The 19,814-nt window shown below is 37.0% G+C and overlaps 1 protein-coding gene across 2 annotated transcripts in view; it reads right to left on the bottom strand.

Moving 5' to 3' along the window:
• The window catches only part of LOC149817956 (monosaccharide-sensing protein 2-like), a 40,848-nt gene that overhangs the window by 16,627 nt on the left and 4,407 nt on the right, over positions 1-19,814 (bottom strand). For both annotated transcript variants that reach the window (XM_089985253.1, XM_089985254.1), the window contains exons 2-3: positions 19,028-19,147; positions 18,173-18,739 (exon numbers count right to left, since the gene is read on the bottom strand). In XM_089985253.1, the coding sequence (XP_089841379.1) occupies positions 18,173-18,739; positions 19,028-19,106 (646 nt within the window). In that variant the 5' untranslated portion in view covers positions 19,107-19,147. The remainder of the gene's footprint in view (positions 1-18,172; positions 18,740-19,027; positions 19,148-19,814) is intronic.

Here is a 19,814-nt window from a genome sequence, read left to right on the forward strand (position 1 = left end):
ACTCAAGAAGACAAACCAAGAAAGAGAAATACAATATGAAAAATATAACTAGCCAACTAGCTATATCAAGAATCAAGAGTATACACTTGGCTTTGATACCATGTAATGAAATATGCGGAAATATAAACAATGTCCAACAATGGACATTCACATATAGAAAGCAAAGAACAAGTCCAAAAAGGACATACACAAAAGCCAACAATGGCTTGCAAACATAAATTCTTATAAATGCAAAAAAGGGCTTCAAGAAGCCATTCATTACAAAGGAGGAGACCTCACTTATTTATAGGCAAGGAGGAGTGAGAGAGAGGGATAAAAGTAAGAGAGAGAGACCACATTGAGAGGCCCAACGACTCTTAGTTGGGACCCAAATGTGAATGCATTTTAAGAAAAAGAAAACAAAAAATAAAAGAAAGAAAAATAAGAAAAACAAAAACAAAAATAAAAATAAAAAAAGACTACAATGCCCCTATTGGGAAGAATTACAGGAATACCCTTATCGGGTATGATTGAATATATATATATATATATATATATATATATATATATATATATATATATATATATATTGATTACATGTATTTTAACATGGAGTTCATCCAAATTACCATGATTTGTGTGTGTTCGGTTGTGTATGTTATGTTCATGTTGACAAATCAATGCGACATATGCTTCAGGATAAGGCCTTGAAGTGCAGATTTGTGGGATATGCTGATGATTATAAAGGATACAGATGTTATGATCCTGTGAGTAAGCCCATCAAAATTTTCAAGAATGTTGTTTTTAATAAACTAAATTTTGATCAGCATGCTAACTCTTCTTTTGGGATTGAAGTTTACCACCCATGGCTGAGTACTGATGATGTTTGCCCATCAGAATGTGTTAAAATGGATGGGGAAAGCATGTCTGATGCTGAACAGACCACTCAAGAAAGTATGACATCTGAATCACTCTTAGCACCCGAGAGGTATAAAGGCATCACTTATTCTCAACGAGCAAAGGACCTTTTCACTTCTAACTAAGAGATGAATTTGCCCTCTGATCCTGCTTCAACCCTGGATCTCAAAAGATCTACTCGTTCTAGTCATCCGATTAAAAGGTGGGTCAGTTACATGGTTACCAGTCAAGGAAACGGGAGCAGGAAGCGATACGGGAAGCAGAAGCGAGAAGCGTGGCACTTTCAAAATTTTAAGAATCGGGAAGCGTGGAACGATTTAAAAGCGAATCAAGAATCGTCTCGGAAGTGACCTAGGAAGCGAACCAGAAGCAACCTAGGAAGCGAGGGGGAAGCGAAAATAAAAATAAAAATAAAAATACAAAAAATACAAAAAAAAATGGAAAAAGGGGGAAGTGCGCTTCCCAAAAAAAAACAGTGCTTCCCAGTGCGTTTCGAAAGCACGACATTCCGCTCTTCCGAAACGCGCTTCGCGGAAGCGCGACGTTTCGTGCTTCCGAAACGCGCTTCGGGAAAGCGCACTTCCCCACTAGGCTAGGCACTTCTGGTAACTATGGTCAGTTATGAAAATTTCACAATGGACTTCCAACTCTTTTTAACTTCTTTGGGTAAGGAAGATCAACCCACAACATTTTATCAAGCAGCAAATTCGAAAAGGTAGATCGAAGCCATGAATGTGGTACTTGGGATATTGTTCCCAAACCATATGATAGAAATGTTGTTGGATCTAAGTAGGTGTATAAAATAAAGTACAAACCGGATGGCACTATTGATTGATACAAAGCGAGATTGGTTGCAAAGGGGCTCACATAGGAGCAAGGGCAAGACTATGACGAGACCTTCAACCCCGTTGTGAAAATGGGCACCATCATAATTATATTATCATTAGCTATTGAACATCAGTGATCACTTAGTCAACTTGATGTTAAAAACGCTTTTCTACATGGAGACCTAAAAGAGGAAGTGTATATGGAGCAGTTGGATATGAAGAAGGAAACTCTAAGGAATACGTGTGCAGGTTAAAGAGAGCCATATACGGTTTGAAGCAGGCATCTCGCTCTTAGTTTGACAGTTTTTCTCTTGAAGTGCAAAAATATGGTTTTAGTTGATCCCTTCTTGACCACTCTGTTTATATTCAAATGCCAATGTGTAATTACCTTGATGTTAATATATGTTGATGACATAGTCATTACAGGTAACTCTAATGATCATATTAAGCAGGTCAAAGAGTTCTTGAATCACATATTTAAAATGAAGGATCTTGGTAAGCTGCGATATTTTCTTGGAGTCGAAGTTGACAGGACCACTGAAGGAATGACTTGCACCCAACTTAAGTATAACATTGATGTTCTCAAAAAGATTGCAAACCTTTAGACACCCCAAGTGTTCTTCATCAGAAACTCAGTTCCCAAGATGAAGAACTGTACAAGGACCCTACGGGATATCGCAGCATAGTAGGGATGTTACAATATCTCACTTTCACTCGACCTGATATTGTTTACTCAATAAATCAAGTGTCTCATTTTATGCATGTGATGTGTCTTGGACATATAGAAGTTGTTAAACGTATTCTTCGATATTTGAAAGGAACTCCCGAAGATGGTCTTCTATATAGAAAAATGATGAATGGACAGTTTGCTCATGGTCATGTTGTTTACACGGATGCGGACTGGGCAGGAGATCAAGATGAGCGCATGTCAGTCTCAGGTTATTGTGTTTTCATTGGTATGAATCTAGTTTCCTGGAGTAGTAAGAAACAAAAGGTTGTTACCAGGTCGAGCTTTAGCACAAAAGCTGAATATAGATCAATGGCAGTTGCCACAGTCGAGGCAACATAGATTAAGCACTTGTTGACGGAAGTGGGAGAATCGATCTCCCGATGCCTTCTCCTATGTGACAATCAAAGCGCCATCATCATGTCCTTTAATCCCATTTATCACAGTCGTGCCAAGCATATTGAAATAGATCAACACTTTGTCAAAAAAAAAGGTTGAAGAAAAGGAGATTGAACCAGGAGTTTGTTTGGACTACTGATCAAGTTGTTGACTTGTTTACAAAAGGGTTGACCAAGGACAAATTTTTCAAAACCATGTACAACTTGAGGGAGGGTGAAAAGAAGTTGTCTTTCATACTTTGGATCTGGATCTGGGATCCAAATCAAATGCTTTTTTAACACATTCTTGTTAATGGTTGTATTGTAATTATGAGCTATTGTAAAATGGTATTTTGGTACCCTAATGTTGCATTAAAGCATATATATATATATATAATGTGAAGTTTGAGTGCCAACTCTCTAAAGAGGGTTTTACGGTTTTAATAGCAGCATTGTCTCTCTCTTTCTCTCTCACATTTTCGTCTGTTCGTGTGACCCAACACCAGTTTCTTGAACTCTAACAACCGACACACTTTTATAAAAACAACAACTATGGAAAAAGGAGATGACAAGAAGAGGGGTGTTATTGTTTGTTATAATTGTGGAGAACCAAAACATATTAAGCCATATTGTCTGGAATTTAAGACCAAAGATGAAAGAAAGGTTGCTTTGGTTGGTCCTTCACAAGTTGATCAATAATCTTCAAGTAAATCAATTTCAAACATATATCTTTTCAACTCGTGGAAGCATTGCAACCTCTTCTCTAAGGAGAATCTGTGACCAGTGTCATCGTCTCGACCTCTTTCCCTCCAGGTATGACTCCTTGGCTTTTAGACTCGGGTGTCTCATTTCACATGACTTATGATGGATCTATTCTTTCTAATTGTAGTAACTCTACTAGTAAGAAAAATGTTTTTACTGTTGATGGAACCTCTTTTAATATTAATGAAATTGAAAATTTAAAAAAAAATCTGTTTTAGTATTCAAAAAATAATAATTACTCCAAAACTGAATTTAAATTTACTTTCTATTTCTCAATTCAATGATCATGGATGTAGAGTCTCATTCACTTCTAACCAATCCTACATTGATAAGATAACTCGCAATAAATCTCAATCTGAATAAATCCTAGGATCATCCAACAGTCATTCAATACCAAAGAAGAAGGGATAATGAACAACTAAATGCATTAGAAAAATATTCAAACAATAAAGAACAAGAAAGCTCAACCATTAGGCACTCAATGAGACCACATAGAGCTCCATATAGGTTTGTACCATATGAATCATTTGAGCTTCATTATAGAGTTTTTTTAGCAAAAAAAATCATATTTTGAACTTTCTACATATAATCAAGCAAAGGACCGTCCTGAATGGCAAAATGCTATGAATGAAGAAATTAGAGCCTTAGAGAAATCGCAAACTTGAGAATTATCTGACATACCAACAAATAAGAGAACAATAAATTATAGACGAGTTTTTAAAGTTAAAACTAAAAGTGATGGATCTCTAGAAAGGCATAAAGTTAGGTTGGTCACCAAAGGGTACACTCAAGAATATGGAATTGATTATGATGAAACTTTTGCACCTGGAGCATGAATGATCACTGTTCGAATTCTCATAACCATAGCCTCTGTTAGAAAGTGACCAATTTACCAGATGAATGTTAAAAATGCATTTTTAAATGGTGAATTAAAAGAAGAGGTATATATGGATCTACCCCCTTAAATATAATGTTCCTAAGGGAAAAGTTTTTTGCCTCAGAAAAGCTTTGCATGGTCTTAAGCAAGCTCCAAGGGCTTGGTATGATCGTTTTAGTTTTGTTATGCTTAAACTTGGATATACTTCCTGTTATACTGACACTGCTTTGTTTGTTAAGAATTTTGTTGTAGGTATTGTTATTTTACTACTTTATATTGATGACATGATCATAACTGAAGTAGATAAACAGGAAGTAGATCAAGTTAAATTTATTTTTAAACAAGGTTTTGAAATGACTAATCTTGATTTTCTTAGATTTTTCTTACGGATTGAGGTTGCATATTCTCCTAGAGGGTACTTGTCTCAATCCAAATTTGCAGCTGAAATTGTTGTAGGGTTTGGAATTACTAACGACAAAAGAGTGGATACTCTTGAAGTGATAAACGCAAAGATGAAAATTGATGATGGCGCACCTCTAGACGATTTGACTATTACCAGACCAGACATAGGACATGCAATTCATACGGCTAGTCAATTTCAACACTCTCCTACCAACGTGCACATGAATGTTGTGTCAGATATTTGAAAATTTCTTCTTTTAAAGGATTATTCTTATCTTCTTTTCCTCTTAACTTAATTGCTTACTCTGACTCTTGATTGGGGGGAGATCCTAATGACAAACGCTCAACTACTGGTTTCAGTGTTTTTATAGGAGATTCTCTGGTATCATGAAAATGTAAGAAGCAACAAAAGGTATTTTTATCCTCTACAGAAGTCGAATATCGAGCCATGACAACTACTACGACTGAAATTGTATGGTTGAGGCATCTTCTCAAGGATATGGCAGTGATCGTGATAGAGCCATCAAAAAAATGTTGTAACAATAAGAGTGCCAACTACATTGCCGAAAATCACACTTTTCGTGAGCGCAGTAAACATATTGAGATGGACTGTCATTATGTTAGAAAAGAATTTTAAAGAAGACTATTTCACTGCCATATGTGACTTCAAAATATTAGCTTCAGACTTTTTCACAAAAGCCTTGCCTTCCCAAGGGTTTCATTTCTTGTTAGACAAACTTTCGGTGATCCTACCGTAAGTTTGAGAGGGAGTGTTAATTTAAACATATATGTATGTATATGTTAAAATACATATTTTTGTACATTAATAGTTTGGGGGTATTTTTGTCTTTTCACATGTATATAAAAATAAGTGCATTTTTATATTTTTCTTTTTTCATTTGTTTATTCTTATTTTTGTAAATATTCCCATCCATCATGGGCATTATGGGAATAAATTAGGAGTCGTTGGGCCCTACCGAATGGTAGGTCTCAACGGCTCTCCATGGGCCTCCTAGTGTATATAAAGGGGTCTACCCCCTCTCTCAATGTGTGTATTCTTAAGGGTTGTTCCCTAATAAAGATTTATATTCTTTATGTGTGTTCTCAGCCCTTAAGTGGCTTGTTCTTGTATTTTCTGTGTTGAACCATAAGAAGTCATTATTTCAAAGTGTACTCTAGCTCATAAGTGGCCCTCTAAAGCATAACATCAGTTTGTGACAATTATACATGTGGACTTAACTACATTTCCCTCGTTCTCAATGCAAGTATTGAATAAGAAGAACAAGAAGAAAGGGCTATAAAATCCAAGAGGACAAATCAACTTCAAGAATTTCATGTTGTATACCACTTATACTTGTTTTATTGGTAGGAAAGACAATAAGACAGACTGATCAATCTCAAAACCATTATGAACACCAGTTTTTTAGCTAGAAATGAACAGAAAATATGCCTACCTTCATGTTTTGGTACAGATAAACTCATTCAACAGCAAGACTATGAAGATGCCATTTGTCATGCTGCATAATTCACCAAAATACACAAGGTGGCACTATTGCTTCATTATTTTTTTCTTTCCCTTGTTCATATAAGCTAGGAAGGAACACGAGGCCCCTCCATTTAACCCCTCCATTTAACGTATATCAAGAGATGCAGCAAAATGCTCCAACTTTATCTTACATACATCAAAGGACATTTTAGTTTAAATAACCTTGTATAATAAAACAGTAAAAAAATAATAGCAACTCATGAGATCTATTTTCTTTTTCGAAAGAAAACAGCACAATCATACATAGTGCTTGGGTTACAATAAAAAACATTTTACATCCTAGTGAAGGATATCGGGACTAAAAAGAAAAGAACGACCTTTAAGAAGAGGAATTGCATCTTAATCGCATTCTTAGACTCTTCCAATGAATAGTGTGCAAGGAAACTAGGTAAGGCCTATACCTTTTTCTTTCAAGAAGATGCCAATATGCACAAAATGTTAAGATTATCATCATTTTCAAAAAATAGTATCATACTTGAACTTAGTGTGTGTGTTTGACCCATGGTTGCCAGTTGAGGAAGCGGGAGCGGGAAGCGATACGGGAAGCGGGAGCGGGAAGCGAGGCACTTTCAAAATTTTAGGAAGCGGGGAAGCGTGGGACCACTTAGGAGCGATTCGGGAAGTGTCTCGGAAGCGACCTAGGAAGCGTCTCGGAAGCGACATAGGAAGCGTCTCGGAAGCGAGGGGGAAGCGAAAAAAATAAAAATAAAAAATAAAAAATACAAAAAAATGAAAAAAACAGGGGAAGCGTGGGGGAAGCATGGGGGAAGCATGGGGGAAGCGCGTCCCCCATTAAAGGGAAACACGTCCCCCATTAAAGGGAAGCGCGCTTCCCAAAAAAAGGGGACGCGCTTCCCAAAAAAGGGGGACGCTTCCCCCACGCTTCGGAAGCGCGACGTTCCGCGCTTCCCCTTTTAGCTAGGCGCTTCCGATAACCCTGGTTTGACCCATCGCTTGTAAGCCTCCGTTTATGCTCGACCCGAGCCTGAGCGTAGCAATTATTTGTCAAGCTTGTTAAAAATTGTAATCTCATAGACAATCTCATATATAAATATCCCATCATATGTAATATTTTATTTTCCAGTTTAGTTACAATAGGATAGCTAGTTAATAGGTAGTTTAGTTTTTTACTTTTTTCTTTTTGGACTGATTTGAGCTAGACTGATTTGAGACAACCTTAGACTTTTGCTTTTTGACTAAGTCAAAAAGCAAAGTCCAAGAGAGAGTCCAACGACTCTCTCTAGCCTCCTTATTACTTGTATAGACATGGGGCAATACCCCATGCTTTTGTATTCACTTTGGATGCGGGTTTTCCCTACTTGAATGAGATATTTTCCTTTTTTCTCTCTTGATGTGTATACTTTTTTGAGTATTTTTTTTAGTGTATTGAATGAACCCTTGTGTTCATTGAAGAGATCTTTTGTGAGCTCGCTTTTGGAGTTCCGTTTGAAGCTCTATTTCCTTACATGATATCAGAGCAAGGTTGAATTGATCAAAATAAGTTCTTTCGGTGCATTAGGAAACATGCCACACGAGTTCTTGCAAGAAAGTAATCTTCCTTGAAGTGGTGATCGTGTGGAGGCGTAAAAAGCTTAAAGGAATTTTTTTTGTACTCACCATTTGTGGTAGAGTATCCTTCTACTTATCTTTTTCTCTTTCTTCTCTCACCTATTTTCCCAAATATTGTAAAATGGATGACAATGATAATGTCACCATTAAGCCCATCAAACTAAATGATTCCAACTACGTCACATGGGCTTCAATCATGAAGCATCTTATATGGGGGGAAGGGTTTATGGAGATTAGTAGATGGAACCGATAAGGAACCTACTCTAATTCTTACAAAAGATGAAGGGGAGAGGGAAATACCTCTCACGGAGGTAGAAAGAGTTAAGGTCATATCCACTTACAAAAAAAAGTGGAAAGAATGGCGTATGGGACATGCCAAGATCATGTCTTGGCTTATTTCAAGTGTTGATATAAAAAATGCTCAACAACAAACAACAACTACGCCTTCATCCCAAAACAATTGGGGTCGGCAATATGAACCAAAAAAGAAAATCATTATGGGTCTTCCACATGAATCCCTCTCTTCCAATCATTTCTATCCAATGCCATGTCCTCGGTGAGGTTCAAAGCATTCATATTCTTTCCTATCATCTTCATCCAAGTCTTCCTAGGCCTACCCCAACCTCTTTTAACTAATATATTTTCCCATTTCTCCATCCTTTTCTAGCTGGAGCATCATTAGGCCTTCGCCGAATATGTCCAAACCACCGTAAATGATTCTCTTTCATCTTATTTTCAATGGGTGCAACGCCTACCTTCTTACGTATCTCCTCGTTCTGAATCTTATCTTTTATTGTATTTCCACACATCCCTCTAAGCATACGCATCTCAGCTACACTCATTTTTTGAATATGATGTCTCTTGGCAGCCCAACATTCCGTATCATATAGTAAAGCGGGCCTAATAGTCGTCCTATAAAACTTTCCCTTCAACCGCAATGGCATTCTACGATCGCACAATACTCCAGTTGCACTTTTCCATTTCATCCACCCAACCTTTATCCTATGATTTACATCTCCATCAATTTCTCCATACTTTTGAATGATAGATCCCAAATATTTGAAACAATCATCCACCGGTATTTCTTGCTCACCAAGCTTCACTACACTCCCATCACTACTTCGTTACTTACTAAACCGACATTCCATATATTTTGTCTTACTCTTACTCAACTTAAAACCTCTTGCTTCCAATGTCTGCCTCCATAATTCTAACTTAGCATTAACCCCAGCTCTAGACTCATCAATCAAAACAATATCATCAGCAAACAACATACACCACGGCACATTTTCTTGAATTGATCTCGTAAGCTCATCCATCACTATAGCAAAAAGGAAAGGGCTTAAAGCAGATCCTTGATGTAACCCAACCGTTATAGGAAAAATGGTTGTCACCCCTCCACAAGTGCGGACATTGGTTACTACTCCTTCATACATATCTTTAATTATACTAATGTACTTGAGAGAAACACTTTTTTTCATCATTGTCCACCAGAGAACGTCCCTAGGTACTCTATCGTATGTCTTCTCCAAATCAATAAAAACCATATGCAAATCTTTGTTCCTCTCTCTATATCTCTCAATAAGTTGTCTAAGAAGATGTATAGCTTCCATAGTTGATCTTCCAGGCATAAAACCAAATTGATTCTCCGATATCATGACAGCCTTCCTCAACCTAGACTCAATCACCCTCTCCCAAAGTTTCATAGTATGACTCATGAGTTTTATACCACGATAGTTTGTGCAATCTTGTATATCACCCTTATTCTTATATAGAGGCACCAAAGTACTCTTCCTCCACTCATTAGGCATCTTATTTGTCCGCCAAATCTTGTTAAAAAGATTTGTCAACCATTCTAACCCTTTCTCTCCCAAGCATTTCCAAGCCTCGATAGGTATACCATCTGGGCCAACTGCCTTTCTTGATTTCATTTTCTTCAAAGCCTCTGCAATTTCTTTCTTTTGAATCTTGCACATGAAGTCATGATTCATCTCATGAAAAGGAATGGAGAAGTCTCCAAGATCCTGAGCATGACTTCCACTAAATAGCTTATCAAAATAATCTTTTCATCTCTCCTTAATCTCCTCATCTTTGACTAAAACCCTTTGTGTTTCATCTTTGATACATCTAACCATACCCAGATCCCTCGATTTCCTATCTCTCTCATCTTTGCAAGCCTATAAATATCCTTCTCGCCCTCTTTGGTATCCAACTTGTCATAAACCTCCTTATAAAAAATGCTCAAGTTTAGCAAAATTTGAGCATGCAAATGAAGCATGAGACTATCTTAAGAGAATGTATTCTCTTAAGGATATTGCACATGTGTGTAATCTTCAAATTAAAGGAAGAAATATGGTTCAAGGAGACAAGAGCATTAGGGAGTATTATAATGGCTTGGAATTGTGGAAAGAATTAGTTTTTCTTGAGCCAAAGTGGTATTGTCAACAAGATATTGAACTCCGCCAAAACCAAATCAATGCGGAACATTTCTTTCATTTTATTAGTGGATTAAGATCGGAATTTGAATCTACCAAGTCTATTCTCCTCCATCGTGAAAAAATACCATCAATAGAGGAATTGAGTATGAAAGAAAATAAACTAAAAAGTAAAATTGCTAAAAGCGATGATGACTCAGTTCTAGCCGTCTCGAAACCTGGAAATTTCGTCAGGACTTACAAACCTCCTAACTATGAAAGAGGAAATGATGACTTTGAGAAAAAGAAAATCATTTGCTATTATTGTCGTGAACCCGGTCATGTGAAAACTCACTGTCCAAAATTAAAGAGACCTTATGAGAAAAAAGTTGCCTCCATCGAACCATCACAAGAATCTAGCGAAACTTCCATTGAAAGTATGTCTCTCGCTCAATTGGTGAAAGCACTTGGACCTCTGCTCAAGGGAGCATCTTCATCTACAAGAGCTGCAGTCTCTTCCGTGAGCACCTCCGATCCAGGATCACCAATCAGGGAAGTTGATTGGGAAAGGCCATAGAAAAGGAAAGCTTATAGTACATGGATTTTTTGGAAATTCCCAAGAATACATTTTGTTGTAATGTTCAGAAAATGAACTTGAATATATGGCACAAGAGACTTGGTCATCCTAGCATATCCAAGCTTCATTTGTTTCCAAATATGAAAAACTTTTGTAAATCTGAAACATTTAAATGTGAAGAATGTATTTTGGGAAAAAAATGAAGAGATTACCTTTTCAAGAAAAAATTTTTGTTTCATCTCGGCCTTTTGAGTTAGTACATTCAGGCACCAGTTATGTCCGAAGGGGGTATTTCATATTATGTCATTTTTGTAAATGATTTTACAAGGCATACTTGGATTTACTTTCTCAAAAATAAATCTGAAGTATTTTTTCATTTTCAAATATTTCATAAACTAGTTAAGAATCAATTTAAGAATGATATCTCTATCTTTCGCACTGATTCAGGGAGAGAGTTTTTGTCAAAAGAATTTAATGATTGCTTAAGTTTACATGGGATTTCGCAGCAAATATCATGTCTATATACCCCACAGCAAAATGGTCTAGCAGAAAGGAAACATAGGCATATCATAGAAACAACGAGAACCCTACTCATTACTCACCTAGTACCAAATTTTTTTTGAGTTGAAGCCACTCTAACCGCAGTATATCTCATTAATAAAATGCCATCATCTTTGTTAAGCAACATTTCACCTGTTGAAAAACTCCTCAATCAAATCCCAGACTATTCAAGGCTAAGGGTATTTGGTTGTAAATGTTTTATTTTTTTCAACAAAAATGGCAAACCCTCACCTCGGGCTATTCCATGTGTGTTCCTTGGTTATGCAAGCAATCAGAAAGGTTATAGATGCCTTGATCTTAAAACTAGAAAACTATATGTGTCACGAAATGTATCCTTCTTAGAAAATGAAAGTTTTTTTGAAATTAAAAATCCTACAAAAGTTGATGAATATTCCTTTTTACTGGACTTAGTTCCAAAGATTAATGAGGAAGAAGTTGATCAAGAAGATCAAAAGTACCGAATCACCTCACCCAGAATGCATTCAATATTTCAGACGGGGAAACCTGGAGCAACTTTGTGATCTAGAAAAATATACTAAAGCACAAGATCATATGAAAACTAGTACCAAGCATATATTGCTCTATTACATTCCTACATAGAACCTTCTAACTATGACACATCAAAAGAACATTCCGAATGGGTTGAAGTTATGACAACAGAGTTAAGGGACTTAGAAAAGGCAAACACGTAGACTATTCAAGATATTCCACCAAGAAAAAAACCTATAGAATGTCGTTGGGTATACAAAGTCAAAATCAATAGTGATGGCACTCTTGAACGATTTAAGGCTCGTCTAGTGGCTAAAGACTATTCCCAAGAATATGCAATAGACTATGAGGAAACTTTTGCACCAGTGGCAAGAATGACCATTGTAAATACTTTAATTGTTGTTGCCTCTATAAAGAAATGACATATCTTTCAGATGAATGTCATTAATGTGTCTCTTAATGGTAGTCTAACTGAAGAAGTCCACATGGAACCACCACCTGGTATTAGGACTCCTCAAGGAAAAGTTCTACGTTTACATAAGGCCGTCTATGGACTTAAACAAGCCCCAAAAGCTTGGTACAACAAATTTAGTCAAGTTATACTTACTTTTAGCTTTCAATTTTGTCTTACTGACACTGTTTTGTTTATTAAGAAATCTAATGCAGGTATTATTATTATTCTACTTTATGTGGACGACATGATCATCAGAGAAACTGACAAACAGGGAGTTGACAACATCAAAAAAATTCTCAAAACCAACTTTGAAATGAGTTACTTGGGTTTCTTAAAAATTTTCCTTTGAATTAAAGTGGCCTACTCTCCTAGAGGTTATTTACTAACTCAATCGAAATTTGTTCTTGATATTATTAATAGCTCTGAAATCACAGATGAAAAACATGTTGACACTCCTGAGGTCGTAAATATCAAAATGAAGATAGATGATGGACAACCGCTTGAAAACCCAACACCTTACAGACAACTTGTTGAGGCATTGTCTTATCTTTCCATCATCCAACCTGACATCGCACATGCTGTCCACACAACAAGTCAATTTCAACATACTCTCACTACTGTTCATATGAGAGCAGTATTGCGAATTATTAGATATCTCAAAACCTCTATTTGTAGTGGACTTTTTTTTGTCTGCTTTTTCCTCATTAGAACTAACAGCTTATACTGATAAAGATTGGGGAGGTGATCTAAATGATCGACACTCAACTACTGAGCTTTGTGTGTTTTTAGGAGAATCGTTGATTTTTTGAAGATGTAAGAAGCAACAAAAAGTCTCTTTCGTCAAACGAAGCCGAGTATAGATCCATGGTTACAACCACAATGGAAGTAGTCTGGTTAAGGCGACTACTCCAAGATATGGGTGTTGGGAGCACAAAAAACATCATGGTTATGTTGTGACAATAAAAGTTTCATTTACATTGCCAGCAATCGGACATTCCACGAACGAACCAAGCATATTGAAATGGACTGCCATTACGTGCGTGAGAAATTTCTACAAGGCACCATTGAGCTTTCATATGTCTCCTCAGAATATCAACTGGCAGATTTCTTTACCAAACCTCTTGTTGCTCCTCAGTTCTATTTTCTTTTGGACAAACTTTCGGTTATTCAACTATAAGTTTGAGGGGGAGTGTTAAAAGTTGTAATCTCATAGACAATCTCATATGTAAATACCCCATTATATGTAATCTTTTATTTTTCAGTTTAGTTACAATAGGATAGCTAGTTAATAGGTAGTTTAGTTTTTTACTTTTTTTCTTTTTGGACTGATTTGAGCTTATGCTTTTTGACCAAGTCAAAAAGCAAAAGCTAACTAGACAACCTTAGACTTTTGCTTTTTTGACTAAGTTAAAAAGCAAAGTCCAAGAGACTCTTTCTAGCCTCCTTATTACTTGTATAAATATGGAGCAATACCCCATGCTTTTATATTCACTTTGGATGTGGGTTTTCCCCACTTGAATGAGATATTTTCCTTTTTTCTCTCTTGATGTGTATACTTTTTCTAGTATTTTTTTTAGTGTATTGAATGAACCCTTGTGTTCATTGAAGAGATCTTTTGTGAGCTTGCTTTTGGAGTTTCGTTTAAAGCTCTATTTCCTTACAAAGCTGAGCTCAACCAGCTCAGACTCAGCGCCTCGAAATCTTAACCCAAAATTTTGAGATTTTTTTTTCAAACAGCAGAAACAAGTCATACTATAAGGTTAAGCATTCGAGAACATTACAGTGGGGAGCAAACCAAAATCATTTATTTCATTTCAATATCAATGAAAATTAGCATCAGAGTTTCTCGAACTATCCCTGGAATAGTAAATCCAAAATCTCGATCCAATGCCTCATCCCGCAGTCACTCATAAGCTCTACTCTTCACCTTTAAGTTCCTTTTTTCCTTTTCAATGCATTCCCTATTAAATGCATACAACTTTAAGTTTCTTCTTTTTAATTACCATTGTCCGCGGATACACCAAACGGGTATAATTTCCGAGGTTAAGTTAGGTTCTCAGGGTAGCTTAGAACACAATTTGTAGTTTATTACTGGGTTCCAAACTTAGGCCTCGACCGAATCACCTTCAGAAAATTAGACATCTACATCTAATGTCGGGGACACAAGGGACACCCCACGCCCACAAGTGCCACTTCCTTGGTACCAAAAACAACTGTTGTGTCATACACACCACCCCTAGGTAAAATGACGGATTCTCTTTAAAACTGTGGCCAGAAAAAGGAACCTCAATATCGGGTTCAGGGGACAAAATTTCAGCACACGAAGTTTTTTTATCCTCACAGTATCCCCAAGACCGAAACTCTAAGATTCCCATACTCCAGATGAGATATCCCAGAACGTATATTACACTGTTCTTATTCATTATCTTTTTATTAAAAGCCAATTATTAAGTTTTGCAATTCAGCATGCAAAAACAAGGCAAAAGCTCGCATCCACCCCTGCAAGAACCATCACGAGACTCCAGCTCGTGGAAACACATCGAACAGTGCAATATAGAGCAATAAAATTACATTTGCAAATCAACATGCAAAATTAACAACATAGGCTTGCAACTCAACATGCACGGTCTACCACTCGTGGCAACAATAAAACATCGCAATTAAAACCATAGTATAAATGTGATTTTTGCTATGCATTTAAATAATTAAAGAAAGAGCAACCAAAGCTCAAGGCTCTCCAGGCATGTGATGATTTATTTAAACCATCGATGCATCGTATGCAAAAATCATAACAATTTGTAATGTATGCAATGATACCAACATGATTCCAAAGACACATTCATTCATACAAATTTAAGAATGTGCATGAGCTACCACAGTCATATGCATCTATTCACCATCCATATGCAAGTGCTTTTATGTAATCATCTAATATTAATGATTCATAAGTACATGAGAACATCTATGCAGGATTGTCCATGCCAACCACACATCGATTTCATATATGCACTTACAATTGAAACCACTTCATAAATGCACAATAATTAAACATGTCCCATGAATATAGGCACATAAAACTTTTCATTCATAACATATATTAACATCCACACACATGAACATAACCCAAACCTAGGAAATGAAATTTCAGGGTTTGATCATTGGCACAGTGTATTGTTTATTTGTGACTTTTGTCGAAAGAATATGAGAATAGGTAAGTAATTCAAATTGGTAATGCAATCACATTGTTCCAGAAAATTTTAGATGCTAGTATTGAATCCTTCCAAGTGTTGTCACATACAGGCAGATTACACAATATGCAGGATAACTGAAGAAAAGCTCGTGGGCTTCCAAATTAACTAAACTTGATTAAGATATAGTAAACATCAATAACTTTGCACCTTTCATTACATTAAGTACATAAAGAACACAATCTGTATAAAAATTATGAAAACAATATGCAACAGTCAGCTTGTGCCCAAGAACATGACACAGAAACACGCTTATTGTAAACACATAGAATTGGATTTCTCTTGCTGAACAAAATTCAACATAACAATCTCTGTCAGTATCCTTGTTGCAGGCATAAGCTTCTACTAATGTCCTCAACATTGATATCTAATACTGGTTATTAATCTTAAAACAGAATTTTGTTTTTGTCGATGGATCTACTGTGCATAGTTACTCGGTCATTGGGACCTAACACAGCTAGGTCCATGATGATAGGTAAAGTTCTACCACGACTTCCATCTAGACTCTTTCAGACAATGCAATAAGCAACACAGGGTTTTATTCAGGGGACCTGACACAAAGGAATTCTACTACATATACCCAGCCCATAGCTTCAGTCTTATTATTTGCATACAGAGAGTTTATTAACATGAACCCACAAATCCTGAATTTTCTTCTATAGAAAAATTACCACTTTCGAAACACACATAGGCTGATTTTATTTAGGAAACATACTAAAAACAAAATGACTAATGTCAGGGAATTTCAATGTATTTGTCAATGCCAAATACTTCTAGTGTTTCACTTATTGCAGGTTGTTATCAAAAACAAAATACACAAATAGCAGGGATTTCAACATATTATTCAATGCCAAATGTACATGCCTGAACATTGAACATACTACAAAATTTTTCAAACTTCCTAAACCACAATATCAGATCCCATAGAGAGAAACTATCCTACTGGACAACACACAGCTCCATAAAGTTCTGACAGGAAATCGAAGGGCAAAGTCGGAACTAAGGCTATTACGTGATAGTTGTCTGGGATTGTAGAGCCATGTAGTGCATACTTAAACCAACCCATGTGCAACTACCGAAACTCATACCAATCGGAAATTCATATGACCGTACCTCGATTTCAGTGACTTATGCTAATGCTGAAGAAAAACAAAACAGCATTGATTCACAGTGAAAACCCTTCAACCAACATTTTTTTTTATTTGGGGTTTTACGACAATTTACAAATCCCTACTATCGGCGATCCGAAATCCATAACTCCCTTCCTAATAACAAGCCAAAACCCCCAAATCGTAGATTTGGGGTTTTTCGGTTTAGGGTTGATAGAAACCCTTAATTTGGGGATTTTCCTTTTGACTGCCCACGCACACACCCGAGCACATTCAATAACCCACCAAAAAAACACATCATCCTACATCACTCAGGTGTTTTGCAGAAGCAGAAACCCCCCAACTCAATTGATTTGAGGTTTCTGGACGACCCACACGGCATGCGAGACCCATGACCTTCCCAACAAGAAAATGCACAGTAACCCTACCTCTTTTCCGGCGGAAGGAAACACAGGAGGTGGCCGGCGATCGAAGACGGTCGGCGATAGGGCTGCAGGTGGTCGAAATCCCTCCGACGATGGTGCTCCCGCTGGTGTGCGCAAGAATGTCAGAGAGAGAGAAGAGAGATGGGATACAAAGAGAGAGACGTAGTGGGAGGAAGAGGGGCGAGACCCTCTCCCCCTTTTAACGAGAGGCAACCCCCGACGGTTACGCTCCCATCTGCAAAAAATTTCGATTTGCAAGAATCGTGCCCTAGGCACGATTCTTGAATTCTGTTTAATGTAGCACAGCCGGATCGGGGTCCAAACCCCGTGACCCGCGACACTGGACCCGCTGTTAGCGTGGATCCAGGTTGACTCTTTAGTGTTGGATCCATAATGAGCGTGGATCCGGGTTAGAAGGGGATGGTGGATCCAAAATGTTGGATCCGTTTGGGTCCAACCATGGATCCAACCCCACATAATCCATTTTTATACTTATTATTATTCTCTAAAATAATTAAAGTTATTTATCTATTAAATATTACGATTTTTAATATCCATACCTATATTTCTTTTGGATCTAGGTAACGGATCCCGGGCCCAATATGTATAAAACCACTTGAATTTTACGGGTATTACAGCTCATGTGCAGCAATAATCTGTAGTTTAATTGAGTGCCAGGTTATGGCAAGTTACTAATGTTCTTAAACACGTCCCAAAATCCCCACTGATGTTTGAAATATTAACATTGGATTTTAGCTGTAAACAGTTATAGAATGCATTTCCTTTCTTTTTCATGTGAGCACATGATAATTGGAATTTCTCATGAAGAAAGCAAAGAAAATGCACTTTCTGTGTAAAGCAAATATAACTGCTGAAAAGACAATATAACAAAAATAGTTGATTCAACTAACCTGAGACATCTTCTCTGCCTCGTAACCTTTGCAGAACCTTTTTTGCCTCCAACATTTGACCTTTACTAACAAGCCACCTAGGAGACTCAGGCAAATAGAATACTGTCAAAAAAAAGTATGCAAGAGAGGGAATAAAAAGAACTCCCAACATCAATCTCCAACTGGGGTTGGCCATCAATGACATCCCGAACACCATACAGTATGATAGAAACATTCCACCAGACCCACTAAACTGGGGGAGCGTATTCAACTGTCCTCTTATCTCTGATGGGGCTGTCTCGGATATGTACAAGGGAACAAGAGTAACAGCCAATCCAATCCCTAACCCATCCAGCAGCCTTCCCAACAGGAGTACATACACATTGGGAGACCAAAGCATCACCAAACCGCTTATAAAATACAAAACTGATGAAACTATAAGCATTGGCCGTCGACCAAGCCAATCTGATACGGGACCACAGAAAGTTGTGATAATTGTGGCCCCGATAAGTGACGTGGCAACAATTAAACCTTCAAGAGTAGGATTATCTTGCAACTCAAACTCCCTTTTGATATAAAGAATTGCCCCTGCAGAAAATCAAGGTAGATATTTCTCAAAGCTGATATCAAGGAGTTATATAACTGGAGTCACATCAGTGGTGCGTTCAAAACAGAGAATTGGTGCAGAAGATGAAAAGATGATTGCGACAACACAAAGCCAGAGTCTTAACATCAAAAAGACATAGGCCATGTATATCACATGGTTAACAGAGCAGCATATCCAAAAGGCTGAATCTTAAATGGATGAACTGTTCATGCAAATAGGAAAGACTGCTTCAAGATGTTTAATTAGCATAGCAGACTGACAATATTTACCTGCAATGGTAGCATTATCCCATCCTTGCAGCAAATTGCCAATTGAAGCAGCTATAGCAACAAAAGCAGCTCCCCTCATTTTGTACTAAATCAGTTATCCCTGGCTACTAGTATGCTAGTCTGTGAAAACAGTATATGAAAATGACAACGTATCAAAAATAAATAATTCCACTTCTGACCAAATACACTTATCAGTAGTATACAAGTATATATAGTTTTATCTACTTTCATCCAATAAACAACACATCCTTGCAAAATAATAGTGAACCGGAGTTGTAAAAGGCATGCAGACACACACACACAAAGGAGAGAGCCAGTAACAACCATAAGCCCTGAAAGGGAGAGAAAAAGAAATGAAGAACATTATCATTAGATCCTATGGAAATTTCAAATATGACCATCTGAATTAATTATGCAACATTTTGATCTAGCCCCTCCCATTCCAATGATTGCAACCTCATCAGAGACATATACTCTAGGCTTGTGCTAGTGTGCTCCAACTGCTCACAGCAGACCTGTCTCAAGTAAAATGTCAAAAACTGTACCGATCCTCTGATTTCTAACTTAACCCACCAGTGAAGTATAGCAAAAAAAAAACTCTTTCTAATTTTGTGATACAAATTCCATAAATACACATAGATCTGCATGAGTTTTGTGAAATTTTTTCATTATAAAAGTTTTTCATTTTTTTATTATAACACTACTCATTGTTGCTCAGAAAAACCTGGAGTTAACATTAAACATGTTTCGACCCACAAACTTTTAATCAGTCAGACAGAAAAGATAA

Source organism: Nuphar pumila, chromosome 13 (assembly GCF_984573655.1).
Source record: "Nuphar pumila chromosome 13, dmNupPumi1.hap1.1, whole genome shotgun sequence".
Classification (NCBI taxonomy): domain Eukaryota; kingdom Viridiplantae; phylum Streptophyta; class Magnoliopsida; order Nymphaeales; family Nymphaeaceae; genus Nuphar; species Nuphar pumila.